The 14,952-nt window shown below is 37.0% G+C and overlaps 1 protein-coding gene across 11 annotated transcripts in view; it reads right to left on the bottom strand.

The window, feature by feature from the left end:
* Nucleotides 1–14,952, bottom strand: part of LOC306902581 (arf-GAP with coiled-coil, ANK repeat and PH domain-containing protein 2-like) — a 36,876-nt gene that overhangs the window by 19,559 nt on the left and 2,365 nt on the right. For all 11 annotated transcript variants that reach the window (XM_079471250.1, XM_079471243.1, XM_079471245.1 and 8 more), the window contains exons 2-8: nucleotides 8,625–8,682; nucleotides 7,307–7,426; nucleotides 6,919–6,972; nucleotides 4,988–5,046; nucleotides 4,099–4,282; nucleotides 2,638–2,682; nucleotides 2,073–2,168 (exon numbers count right to left, since the gene is read on the bottom strand). In XM_079471250.1, the coding sequence (XP_079327376.1) occupies nucleotides 2,073–2,168; nucleotides 2,638–2,682; nucleotides 4,099–4,282; nucleotides 4,988–5,046; nucleotides 6,919–6,972; nucleotides 7,307–7,426; nucleotides 8,625–8,682 (616 nt within the window). The remainder of the gene's footprint in view (nucleotides 1–2,072; nucleotides 2,169–2,637; nucleotides 2,683–4,098; nucleotides 4,283–4,987; nucleotides 5,047–6,918; nucleotides 6,973–7,306; nucleotides 7,427–8,624; nucleotides 8,683–14,952) is intronic.

Below are 14,952 nucleotides of genomic sequence, written 5' to 3'. Positions count from 1 at the left end.
GTTCACTTTTTCCCCCCTCAAAATCACGTACAAAGCCTACTTTACACTGGTTAAACATTGTTTAACTTTTAAACTTTTCTGGTATGTTTATTAAATAAACAAATTAAAGATGTTCTTCCAGAGCAGCCCAGAAAAGTGTTCTTAAAAAGCCACGAGTCTAACAGGTCTCAAGACAGAAAGCATTCAGACAGCAACTGGCTTTAACCAATATGCTTTTGTTCCTATAATTTACATATTCATAAATACTGTATCTACATACTGTCCCTACATTAACAATGTATTGCTAATAGCAGTAAGTGCATGATCACGAAAGACACTACTGTACAGTTTTTAACTGTGAGCAGCGTGCAGCTGAAGTGGTTTACCAGAAAAGATTATTCATAATTCGGCTATAATTTATCGGCCTAAATTTTATTATCGACGGATACCGATAACATTAAAAGAGACCATTTATTGGCCGATACCGATATGGCCGATAATTTATCGTGCATCCCTACTATTATTTACTTCATTCTTTGCCGGGTAAAAATGCTACTTTACAGAAAAGTACACCCAGCATTAAACAACACAATCTGAACTTCAAAATCAAAGCTTGAATGCTTGCTGCTTTAAGAAAAAACAACGCTTTCGTTTCTCCAAAGGAAGTAAGATAAAAACATACAGTATTTTAGTACGTCGTTCTGTTTTGCTGCACCAGGAAAGAGGCGGGCAGATGCACAGCTGATAACATCAGATAGGAAATATTTTTTATCCAACGCAGTCACAACCTCCGCGCTTCCACTTTCTATAGTTTAATGACAAAGCCTGAGCACCTGACAAACCCCTGAGCATGAATCAACCCCTAGCGTGAGCTCCTTGAAAATAAACCTTCATGAGATACGTCACCATCACTATATGGGTACAACCTGAAAGACATTACAGAGGACAATCCAGATCTAAATTAATAACTGTTGATTCAAGAATACCCCTGAACAGATATATATATTGATGAACAGATGATATAAAACATAACTCGACTTAATACCCATGTATACCTATACTACATTTTTGCCTACTTTACATTTTATTCTAATGTTATTTTATTGTTACTTTCTTTTTTCCAAATGTGGAAAGCCATAATATCCATAACAGGTGTTTCAAAACTTTCGTAGGGTAGTGTAAAAACAATCCTCTAGACGTATGAAGTGTAAGCCCACGACAAACCTGCGAGCAGCTTCTCCAAACCTCCCGACACAAGCGTTCCACTCTCTTGAGCTTCATAACGCCTGACAGACGGCAGAAAACAAGTCCTAATATCCCAACGCCGCACAATCCACTTCCAAACTGATCTCTAAACTGTTTTACACACTCGATTTAACTCCCAGACAAGGAATACTCTTTAATCACCCAATTCAACTTCCTGTTTCCAATACGGCGCTTGTATCGGCCTATCACACATCTGAAGAATCCTCTTCACATTCCTGCCCACAGGAAACAAAGATTCACGTGCCGAGGTTGAAAACAACAACGCTGGGCTCTTTGGTACAGATATGAAGATTTTGATGTTGAAAGGGGGAGTGGCAAAACCACTACTACACGATCTGCTACTGTACATCTATCCTACTAAACTACTACCTTCCTACATCATAAACTTGGTATGATTATAGTTTTTTCACAAACGTTTCTGTGATGTCACATTGAAAAATCAAGCAATATTTAAAGGAAATGTTTCAGTAGTTTTTTACAGTAGTTTTATACATGAAACATGAATTAGTAAACAAATAAAATGGTCAAATACTTAATAAAGATTGTGTTGCCTCAAACAGTAAAACATATTTTCTATACAATACAAAATTGTCATATATACTGAAAGCTGCTATATAAATAGCATGAAACTAAATACATTAATATTATGTACATAAACATATGCAAAAAGCCCACATCCATCATTTTTTGAAAAAAAGAATCACACAACATGATGAAAAGTAGACGATTGAAGTGACAGATAATGCTTATTTATAGTGCCAGACCTGGCTTAAATAGAATATATAAAGAGTTTAGGGCTTATCATCAGAAAGAAAAATGTGATGTACCTGTCCTGTCAGGTGTTTCATGAGGGGTTGTAGTTCACTGAACAGATCATAACCTTGATGGAAAAAGGTCAGGTGGGCGTACATGAAGGACAGCATCTAGAAAGCACACAAACATTTTAACAATATAACTCAGAATCAGAAGATATTTTCGGTTAGAAAATCTGTGGATGTCTGCTGAATCCATATACACGTGGGACATGATTCATTGTGATGCTGACATATTCATTTGATGAAGAATGATAAGCAACCAATAAGAGCTCAGAAAAGATCAAGGTTATAACAGTTTACCGAAACATAAACTGAAATTAAACGTACATACCGTAACAAAGTTCAAAAACTAAAACTATCACGAAAATATAAACAAAAAATATTAAATTAAAATGTAATTTAAAATGTTAATTCAACTACAATAAAACTATGATACTACTAGACTAAATTAAGAATAAAGAATGATTAAGTGACGCCAAGCATGGTTTAAATGGAAGTGTATGTTGGACTGCTCGTACACAATAACATTATTATTAGTAAAAATCTCAATAACATGAAAATCATAGTCAAAATTTACCGATTTGAGGATTTCTGAGCGCCTCTTGGACTGGAGCACATTAATCTGAAAACACAGAAACAAAACAGATTACTAAATTCGTATTATTATATAAATCACTGCTTTCGTTAACAAAACATACACAAAGCCATCATGCTGAGCATCAAAATGAATATCTGTACTTTCCAGATACAGTAAGGACACGTCATGAAAAGCGTTTGAAGCATCACTAATGCTCAAATAATGATCCGGTTCGTTCTGCAACTATCAAGCGCGACACATCTGCTTCCTGAACTTTTGTACTGGAAATCATGTTACGTCTCCGAAACCGATTGGAAACGCTGATCACACGGTTGGCCACCAGGGGGTGTACCTTACCACATGCAGAGCTCCTGTGAGTCCAGAAAACTACAGTTCCAATAAAATGACTCATTGGAGCCTGTGAGATAACAGGGCAGATTGAGAGAAAGATCAAGTTAGAGTCATTACGTCGAAGCTCTATACATTATAGCTGGCAGACTGATTTTACACTTGTGAACGGGAGTAACTGAACCTGATCTTGTGGGGTCATTACTACAGAGCAAAGGAAGTGTGGTGGACACTTTTATTGTGTTATATGAATGGATCACATTTCCTTTTTATAATGTAAAGTGCGTAACTACACACCACAATAACATTTTAAATTTACTCAAGGATACGACGGATATTGCTTAAGTGTTATATAGAAATCCTTACGTAGAACATATATAATTCTTTATAATACTATGCATCGCTTGAAACGGCAATGAAAACAAATATAGATATACATTACTGCATGTATGCAATATTTACAAACTTGCACATGTTTTGCGACTCCAGTGTAATGACACAAGCATTTGTGCAAGAATAAAGGTTAACCCTCTCTATGGTTCAGAAACATGGTGTGGATTTTAAGCCATGTTCACACTTATTTTTTTGAAGCTGCTAGCGTTAACTCCATTACTATGGAGTAAACCGCGTTTTCCAAAAAAGTCCTGAGCGCTTTTTTACGTCAAGCACCTTTTGCACAGCTAACCAATGACAGAGACCTGTCGTTTTAATAACAACATGCGAGAAACGTGATTGGTCGAAAAGGCTCAAGCTTGAAATAATAAGATGGCGGCCGAAACGTCCGATGGAGCACAGTTTGGTATAAATGCAAGTTTAATTTTCACTTTAAATAGCATCCGATTTCATTTCTAGCGAGAAATTAGTATACAGTAATAGTTTTTAGATATGTGATACAAATTTAGACGCTCTCGGTTTATAATTAAAATAGTCTTCCGTTACTCTGCCTGTGAAGCCTGTCTCTCGAAGCTGCCTTCGTGTACAAATGTTATCTTTGAACATTGGCGGATGTTATTTGGTACCACAAAAAAAAAAAAAGCACCATGGTCCAATTGTCGCAAACAATGTAGTTCAAACTATCCCTTAAACATGAGTGCATTTTTAAAGCGGACTCACCTGCAGCACATAGTCCAGGACGATGTGACGGTAACACTTGCGTGTGGCGTTGAGGAGGTTGGTGGCCTCTTCCACCTCGTGCTGTTTGTTGCGAGGTGCCTGAGCATTTTTGGCCAGAGCCGCATCTTTCTCCTCGCTCACTTTGTCGAACTGTTTCTTTGCTTCTTTAAACCTCCGGAGGTCCCTGCACAGAGAGCAATGTCATCCTCATCCCTTAAACATGCAAATCTTGGAGCAGTGGACAAATACGCTAGTTTCATAATCGTAGTGCAAAAAATCAAATAAATGTGGTTTAGTTATAGAATAACATGCCTTGTTGATGTGTAGTTACAGACAAAATAAACAATAAAAGACTCAATAAAAAACATTAATAAATGGAAGAAAAACCTGAATTATATATAATTTACATTTATGGGCCCTCAAGGGGTTTACTTAATTTGACTTTGCACATTAAACTGCCAAAGAAGAAAGTTTTGCAATATTGAAAAATGACAGAAGAACATTCCAGAGGGGAACTGAAATCCCCTGGTTAGACCTGGTTTCCCTCTGAGGTTTTTTTCTCCTCCAATAGAGTTTTGGGTTCCTCGCCACCGTTTGCATACTGTTTTGCACTGTTTGCCTGGCCAGTGTACTGCTAGAATTTTATAGTTTTATTTAATTACCACCGCATATAGGAATTTATAGCGTGTCTGATATTTGACCTGTGTTTTGACTTGCATAACCTTATATGTTTTGCTTAGAGTCAATGTTTCCTTGTACAGCTGCTTTGTAACAATGAAAATTGTCAAAAGCGCTATATAAATAAAGCTGACTTGACTTGACATCACCCGATCAGATTATAATACAACATGACTACAATACATATTGTTAGCATTGTTAGCATACTCACTCTCGCACAAATGTCTGAAGTTGTGATTTAATTGATCGTTGTGCTTGTTCGAACAGAATCTGTAAAAACAAAACAAAAGGTGACAACTGTTATGAAACCAAAACATTTCATAGATTCAATCACATTTGTTGAAGCCATTCATACACATTTCACACTTACACCGTGTCTACACCGGACGCAACGCGACACAGTGTGGACATCATTTAAAATGATATTGTGTTTTAATGCATTCTACTGTCTTTTATTGTGTTACGTCGCCCCACGGCCAGTGTAGACACAGTATTAAAGTGATTCTGCCATAATTTTTTCACCCTTTTGTCATTTTAAACCTTTCTGACATTCTTTCGCAGAACACAAAAGAAGATATTTTGAAAAAAAAAAACACTGGACCCCGTTTACTTGCATTGGTTTTGTGTCCATTCAATAGACGTGAATGGGTGCAATTGCTGTTAGATTACCAACTTTGTTCAAAATATCTTCTTTTGTATTCTGCGAAAGAAAGAAACTCATAAAGGCTTGAAATGACAAGTGGATGATTAAAAAATGTCAGAATTTGTACCTTTGGGTGAACTCTGACTTGGATTTAAACAGAAGTGTCAGATAAATTGTGTCAGATGTGCCACGCATCAGCGCTAAATATCACGCGCTTAGTTCAAGTTTGTGAGGACTTTAACCACATGTCAGCTGATCTTATCACATAAACATTGACTCGAAGATTTCCACCAGTGCTTCAGGCAACACCAGGGACAAAGCCTTGCCGTTGAGTCGGGAACGCAAACATTTTGAGCTATGCGAGCTTAATGCCATGCATTGTTTATTGAAATGTGTCCAAATGCTATGCGTACCACAGCCCGTTACAAAAGCACGCAACAGTGCGATTTTTCTTTTCCTCTATGGTCAGTGAAGAAAAAGGTGGTTATGTGTGGTAGATGAGAATACATACAATTTCTCAATGTTTTCATGCAATTATGTCCACAATGAATGTTACATCATGTGTGGCGTGAACCTTTTATATGAACGTAATGCTCATAAATAATGCCATTTTCTCAGTTTCTGTAAAGAGATTTGTGCTATATCAGTCACACAAATAAAACGAGTATGCCAAAGCAGTCCAGATGGTCTGACAGCTCCTGTTTTTCACTTCAAATGCGTTCACACTTATCATGTTGTAAATGACCAGCTGCTGTGTTAATACAGGGAAAAGAAGTGATGCTGAAAAAATTATGGGAATCCAAAAGAAACCATCACATTTCACTGGTTTTCATTAAAATACCATTATGAACCATACGATTTTCCATTGAAACCATTACAAAATTACCCTTTGTGTGTTTGGGGCCTTATTTCTATAGGATGAATATAGAATTGTACAGTATGTATGTCTACTGTCTAATAGCACATGTACGTCTGCAAGATCTACTAAATATCTGAACATCTGGGAAGCCTTTGCTGTGTAAAAACATCAGATAAATGTATTTTGAACATCAATTCTAAATCATTCTGAATCATAAACATCTTACAGACATCTTCTAAATGTCAATATGACATCTGACAGGCCACGTATTGGAGATAAGCAAACAATATAAAAAAGCGTCTTGCAGATGTAAATGCAGACATTAAATAGACGTCAACCGGAAGTTTCTTTTGCATGCCCTAAAAACCATGTATTGAATAAAATGTGAAAGTCTATAATTAAAAGATGCTGTAGAAATATTGTTCAATGTTAACTTATGTAGTTAAATACTGTTAACTATTGGAACTTGTTGCTGTAAACCTGTATAATCGTGGTCATTTGTGCTGAAGTCATCGCTTTCATCAGCACATTTGAAATCCCTTGAAAAGAACACGCGCCAACACGACAGAGGAACAAGAAAAGAAGAAGTTACACCCAATAAGCCAATACAGCAAAAGTATTCTGGAGCAGATGTTCTTACTGTGTGATAGTTGGTCATCTCTTGAAGAGTCTCGGCAAACTTCGTAAGACTTGACTGTGAAGAAATTACAGAACCTTACAATCTGTAGGGTCAACAAAGATACGAGACGAGAAAAAACAAAGTACAATACACTTCTAGATACAACACTAAACCTTATGGAAATATGGAAAGAGAAGGAATGTTGGTTTGTGGCCAGCATTTTGTGCGATCGAAAGATCACTAAATAAACAGCAGTGTGGAACTTGGCAACATTTTACTGGACATACTACAGTGGGAGTAAATAAACATCAATGGACACTATGAATGAATAAGAAGGTGTCTGACTCTTAAAACCTCTAAAGCTTTAAAAAAACATAAAGAAAAAACCTAATGTATTACATGTAATTACCTCAATGACATCATCTTTGGCAGACTGCTGCGCCAGCTCACGGATGCCACTCACAAACTGTTTGTTGGCTGTGTTGTATGCCCTTCCAGCATCTATCATTCCAATGCACAGTTTCACCAGCTAAACACGGAAAAGAGAGACATATATATGCAAAAATGCATGAACAATGAAGGCTCGAGGGTGAAATTTAAGGGTGTTGCCAGTAATTGCCAAGAAGATATTCAGAAGAATGTTGGTAACCAAACAACATTGGACCCTATTGACTTCCATAGTATGAACACAAACCCCCGTCATACACGGGTTATGAAAGACATGGAGGTGAATAAATGATGACATATAAAAAAAGCATTGTGCATTGATATATAGGCCACATAGTGCTGAATGGTTTTCACATTCATATAATACGATACAACAATCCAGTGTACTTTAAAGTCCCTGTGAACCGAAAATTGTGATCGTTTTTACTTTCGAATTCTGACACATTTCCGAATGAAAGGGAATTTCAAAAGAGAATATTTGTGAGCGTGGCTTGCGTGTTTCACTGTGAATTGATTGGATGTGTAAAAACAGCTGTTGCATTTTGAAATGAAACTGGCTGCAGACAGACAGATAAAGGGGAGGAGTTAACAGATGCTCCGCCCAAGACATCTAACATAAAATGGATAGTCATTACGTCCTGTGCATTTTCAGATTTTAACTGAAAATTCTGAGGGCACACAATTTTTTAAAGAGAATGACCCACCTTGATAAAACTATTTAGAATAAACGCTGCAACATTTAATTAAAAAATAAACATTGTAATTTGTTATTTTACTGGGACTTTAAGGAATACCATGGAGCATGTAAAAAATGATGTCATACAAAATATTTGTATTATTGCTTTATTTGAACAGTATATTTTGACGTTGGTGACTGGTGTGAATGTAGATGTTTAATTACTACATGTCTTACATTCACAGTTCTCTAAGAAAAGCTGTGCTGCTAATTCTAGAGCTAGCTCCTCCTTAAGACTCCATATCCTTCCTCAAAGAGAGAAGGAAGTGAGAAGGGTGAGTCACTCTGCCAAATGACGCTGGGCGGGTCTGCAATCGAACCCAACAATAAGCGCTCGCCCCTTGAATCACTTGCAGTTTTCATAGCAGATCAGTGCTGATGAAGCATACACATGATAATAATAATAATATCTTTTGAACGACACAACTTCACGTGTATTTAAACCATCAATTGACATCTCAAATGTGATCAGTATGGTGAAAAATGGAATTGCCCATATCTGTATCTGTCATATCAGTCGGCCACTAGTCCAAATGTACTGCACCTTATCAAGTCTGGACTCCAGCTCACAGACGTCTCCCTCCACCTCCTCGATCGTCGCCCTATAGTGAACAGAAATTTTTTTTTTGGTCATTCAACAATTGAATAAAATAATTAAGGTTTACTCTCTCTCAGACTTTGTGAAATATTTTGTACTTTGTAGAGAAACTTTTCAGTTGGGACCCAAAAGTTTCTTCCCTTGATCAAATAAAACCTATAATAAATTTGACTAAAAATGAAAGCGGAGAAAAACGCTACACTGGTTGACATGTTTAAAGGTAATATTATACATGTACACCAAAAGAAAAGGTTCAATTGATTTGCCAATAATGAATTGCAACACTTGTGGATTTTGTCAAACATCAATTTGTCATGAGCACAGGGAAACTGCGAGAACTGTGAGATGACACAATCTGTGTGATGTTTAAGGACATTTTCACACATAAGGGTGCGTTTTCTCTCTTGGTTCGGTTAGGCATATGTGAACACTGAAATCCGCCCCATATTAATCGGTCTGAGACCACCTAAACAAGGTATTCTCGGCCCGATTGCAAACGAACTCTGGAGACGTGTGACTCACAAAAACACCAAAATGTATAAAGGGTTAAGCGAGCGCTTAAAACAAATGGGATTTAATCGGTCGGTTGAACTTTGCGAAGGCATAGAAACGCCGTCAACAATATATAAAAATTAGAGATTAGCTGAAATTAGCTGCTGTCTGTCCATCCTGACAGATGACATATTTGGGCGGAATCCCGGAAAATAAACAGATGCACTCTGACCAATCGAATGAGAGTTTACTCGCACGTGACTTGTATTAACAAAGTTTGGTCCGTTTGGAAATACTGCCTTGTCAATGCGAACCGAAGTAAAATAAATTGCAATATTGTAGAGATTGAACCCCCGGTTTCGGAACAAAGCAATGGATCCAAAGGTGTGAAAACGCCCTAACTTCCCTTAAAAGCTGCTTTTCTCTCCACATTTCCATGTGGCGTCATGACATTGCTGAGATGTTTAGTAGTTAATCTAAACTCCCAAATAAGCAACTTGACCTAAATGTCTGAGACCAAGAAAACAGCTCTTAAAAATCCTTCAAACTAAAAAATATCAACAGCTTGGGTCAGGATACTTCTAGCATGACACGTATAAGCTTTGACTAATAAAATGATGTAATAACGTGGGTCTTCAATATTTTTGTTTCTGTTTTATTCAAGCAATAAGGCTCTCGAGGCCATGCTGTGTGTCATGTCTAAAGAAAAATTCACACCAATATACAGTAGCTGCAGTAGTAACAATAACTATTTCTTCCACATCAACGAACAATACTGCTGTGACTCAATTCTTGTTTACACTGAGGACAATTATAGGTTTATTCTGTGATCTTCGCTTATTCTTTTAGAATCAAGCGTTTAGTCATTCGGGATGAACTCTTACTGCAAACAATGTAAACACACCATCTTACTTCTTCGATCAGACAGATTGGTGTTGTTTCCAGGCGTGTGACCGCGGCTTAAGAAAATAGAGAACATCGGCATCCACAACTATTACAATTATGGCACATCTGACCTCCATGCGGCACCAAAAGAAAGTATAATTAAAATAATAATTTTGGAACATTTTAGAGAATAAAGCTTCTGCGAATGAACGAAAGGTCATGAACCCATAACTTTAGCTTTACCACAGTCTATTTAAAATAGTTCATTTAATGCAACTGTTGGCTCTCTGCGTTTTGATAAGAGCTTTTTATTTTTTAAAGCAACTACAATAAAGCACACTAATGGTTGTCTCTTATTTACGTCCCAAATAATCTCACCAAACAACTCAGGCTGGAGCAGACTATTGAGAAAGTGCTGACATGAGCAAAGTAAGCTGCTGTTAATGAAATCTAAGCCATTGCCTCACAGACTCAAACCTCCAGAGATCTGTTGAATGAAACATCTTCACATTTCAATAACATCCGGCTTTCTTACCCTTCACTTCATTCCTCATCCAACCAATTTCTTCTGAATAAAGTCAAGTACTATTCAACATTTTTGTATTCAATATTCTTTTTCAATCCGAAATACATTACGAAAGCACAAATAAACAGTCAATAGTGTTTCTCAATAGTTTAACAACCATACTATTGTGTTCAACCCGAGCTAACTAAACTGGTAGCATCCATATTAATATGTATATTAAGGACTGTAGAAACAAAATCCCTTATCTTCCCACGTGAACATAAGATTAAGACAGCTTGGAAAGTATTTGTGCTAAAACCATCACCATCTGCTGCGCACACTTTCTCACAGAATTTGACTTTCATTTTTAGACACGTTTGGTTGAATCTCATGCTTGGTATCATTTTGCATCTTATGATAAGAATAAATAGGAAAGAAAATTAAAAGAGGATTAAGGTTTAACTTTGTTTAAATCTGGGCGGTTTATCATAAACTTTGCAGTGGTTTGTTCTTAACAGGCCATGAAATAGTTCCCTTTCTAAACCTTAAGGGGTGGTTTCCCGAACAAGGATTCTTTTAAACCACGAGTAGGTTGAAATAAAATAAGGATATTTAAGTTGTGTTAAAAAAACATTACTGGTGTGCATCTTTAGAGAAAACAATCCTACTTATATATTTTAAGATATGCTGGCCTAAATTGTTTTCGTTTAAGACACCTCTAACATTTCAGTTATTCTGAGACTAGGCTTAAGCCCTGTCTAGGAAACCGTCCCTTAGAGTTAAATGTATGTGTTATATCTGATCATTGTGTATTGAAATAAATTAGAAACAAAAGACTATTAGGATTTTTCTATTGTGACATTATGTTTATAATATGTATGTACACCACTAATTTAAATGCTGTATTTTTTATTACTGCAAAAAAAAAGAATGCCTTATGATTTTTATGTTGGTTTTTACGCTGTTTATTAAAGCCGATTTAATTAATGAAATGTATGTAAAAACACTTTACAAATGATGTAATATTTCTTTACAGGTTGAAAAAAACCACGTTTATCTTGAATAAATAAAAAATGGTTGAAAATACAGTCTTTCTTGAGTAAACATTGAAAGAAGAACCCCACAGTCCCAAAAACCCAGTTAATAGCCAGCTAATAGCATTAACAGTTTTTTCCTCCATCCAAAAAATGAAACTGGCTCCTCAGGTTTCATGAGATTCGGCCGCAAAGTCAACATGCCAACAGAACAACATCCACATGATGAGAATCAGCTTGAAATCACTGATATCTGGATTACATTATCAATGATGTTTATCATTAATAAAAGAGTGAACATCATAAAACAAAAGGAAATATGGAGGACTAAATAACCCAGATGCAGGAAACCACATCAGCTCTCTACGTGTCAACATTCAGCATAGAAACCGTGCTATTCCTAGCATGAGCAGTCCAATGGACGGAGATTTGTTTATCCAGCTGGATTCAATAGACGCCCACCTTCCTCAAAGCCACTCTTACTAGCAAAAGTAAGGAGACAAAGACTAATCTCAGAACTCTTTAGCGTCTGAGATCCATCGGACATCTCTGCTGTACGTTGTGAAGTAAAATCAATAGAGATTCCTCACTGGGACCGACCAGTAAGAGTTGAGAGGATATATGACGTCTCTCGCACTGTGATATTGGGAGGAATGGAAGATGGGATCGGCCCCCCTGTTGTGGATATCTTCCTGCAATTGTTGCGAAACAATCCAGAATGAAATGTATGGGGAGGGGGTTCCCAGTGAGGTAAACCTCGGATATTTAGAAAACCGTAATGAGATTACATCGAGGGAATTTTGCAGAGGAACTGGAAAAAAGAGTTTGGCCCTCCTAAACACCATGAAGCACTGATTATTAGGGTTGGGCGATGTCTACCAATTGGCATCGGAAGATGCCTACAGTGAAACATTCCGATGGACGATGACATCGGGGAACGGGGCGAGGCAAGGTGCGGGTTATATCAGTTTGCTAGATGGCCATCTGCCAAAACATTAAAAACAATTCTATCAGGGATCCAGATCTCCAAATCTCATTTTGCGACCAGTTTTTAAGACAGGGTGAGCATTTTTAGTAAGTACTTGCGTAGTGCTAGGCGGTATGGCCATACATTTATATAACAGTATTTTACAGATCTATATTGGTTTACGGTACACAACAGTACTTTTTTATTAACACATTTTATACTGATTGAGAGAGGAAATTCTGCAGTTGATTGACTTAGAATAAGCTTTTATACTATATGGTGAGTGAATATTGTAGAAAAATGCCACACTAGTGTTATATGGGTGCGCATGTCCCACAAAATGATGCTGTTTAAAAAGAGGTTGCACTCATGATGAAGTGAAGGAATCAGGATGCATGACAGAAATACAGAACCTTTAAATTGTGCACATTTTGCAAACAACGTGTAACTACACAATGTAAACAACCCCCTTCCCCTATTATAACAGCAAAGTTTAGACTACTTTAATAACTGAATAGCGTGCAAAGGTAACTTGCATACATTATTTAAGCAAATAAATAGAGGGAAAAGCTCGAAATTCCCTTTTTCCTTGGTATCACCATATCTATGGGTAGCACTGGTGCTTCCAACTTCAAGAGAATATCACCCACCCGAAAATGAATAGCATCTGTCTGAAAAGTTTAATACAAAATAAATATAATATATAATACAATTTTACCATTAAAACATGCATGTGATGTCTGCCGAGTTAACATAGTCCCAATGGCTTCATGATTTCCTGAAATCATATTTTGAAATCATAAAACGACAGCTGTCAATCCTGATAATAGCATACAGAGAAACAGGTAAAACTAGAAACACGTCATGTTATATGCTTATATTTAGCAGGTATGAGGGGAACAAGCTCGCTTTTTGAAGATGTTTGCTGAGTGAATTTAATATAACGTAATGCGAACTTCCAATTGCTACACGTGTCACAGTCATCAGCGGTTCAGTCGCGCGGTGCACACTCCCATTACGACATGAACGGAATATGTAACGTTACCGCTCATGCACGAGACGAATGCGAACATCGAAACGAGTCCATTTAGTGCATGTTAATATAGAAAAGTGATGATACAGTAGTAAAGTAGAAAGACGCATTCTGTTTGAATGGCCGGTCATAGTGAAAAGGGACCCCAATGAAAAAGAGTCGCGCTGCGTTCCGCACATTGTTTAAGCTACATACGGTATATTAAAAATACATATAATAACAAAAAAAGCAAGTTTATTTTATTAGCCCTTTCAACTACAAAGTAGACCAAAGGACTGTACAGCCACAACAAAATGAGAAAATACCAACAAAATCAACATATCAGAAAAACACTCAAATTCTCATTATGACTTTCTTTCTTCCGCAGATCACAAAAGCAGATATTTTAAAGAACGTTGATAACCGAACAGCACTGGACCCAATTCACTTGTACGGATACCAAACCCCACGACACACTGTAGTAGACGAAATAAAAATACAAAAACACCTCTTTAAAATGCTTCTAATTCACCATCAGCACATTTAAAGCCAGCACTTAAAATAGAAACAGACACCAGGGCCACGAGGCCTGTTTATTCGCTCTTTCTTTGACTAACATAATGCCAAGGTAAACACTGCGAATGGAAAAATGAGGATGGAAAATCTGCCTGCGGAGGAAACCATTGCGACTCTAATGATATGACCAATAACTCTACGATACAGTAACCTTTAGATAAGGGTTAGGTGAAAACAACCACTGAATAATAACATAAATCAGTGCATTCTTACCCAAGAGAGGTGATGCAATGATGAAAAACAACATGCACAGACGGACCTGCATTACTGTGTTTGTGGTATATTTAACAATTTACAATCAAAAAACGTTTCAAGAGAAAAAGATCCACTTAAAGGGATACTTCACCTAAAAATTTATTCGTTCTGATGAACACAGAGAAAGATATTTGGAAGAATGTAGGACAACAGGTCGGGGGAACCTTTGGACAACCGTTGTAATTTTTCCTACTATGTCAGTCAATGGGGGGCCAAATCTGTCTGGTCATAAGCATTCTTCCAAATATCTTTCTCTGGGGACTTCAAAACAAAGACATTTATACAGATTTGGAACAACTTGATGGTGAGTAAATGATGACAGACTTCATTTTTGGGCGAAGTATCCCTTTATGTTGAGAACACGTAATTCACAAATTCCATTTGAGGTGTTGTAAGGTGTTCAATCTTAAGCATCATTTCTATTACTTTTTTATCGCAGAGGGTTAGGAATTGGATCAAACACCTAACATAGCGTAAGCGTAGGTGTCTTAATCCTGACATAGCGCAACCGTAGGTGTGTTTGTCCTGACATAGCGTAAAAGTAGGTG

The sequence above is a fragment of the Barbatula barbatula genome, assembly GCF_947034865.1.
Source record: "Barbatula barbatula genome assembly, chromosome: 13".
NCBI classification, from domain to species: Eukaryota; Metazoa; Chordata; class Actinopteri; order Cypriniformes; family Nemacheilidae; genus Barbatula; species Barbatula barbatula.
This window is presented reverse-complemented; position numbering and strand designations above follow the sequence as displayed.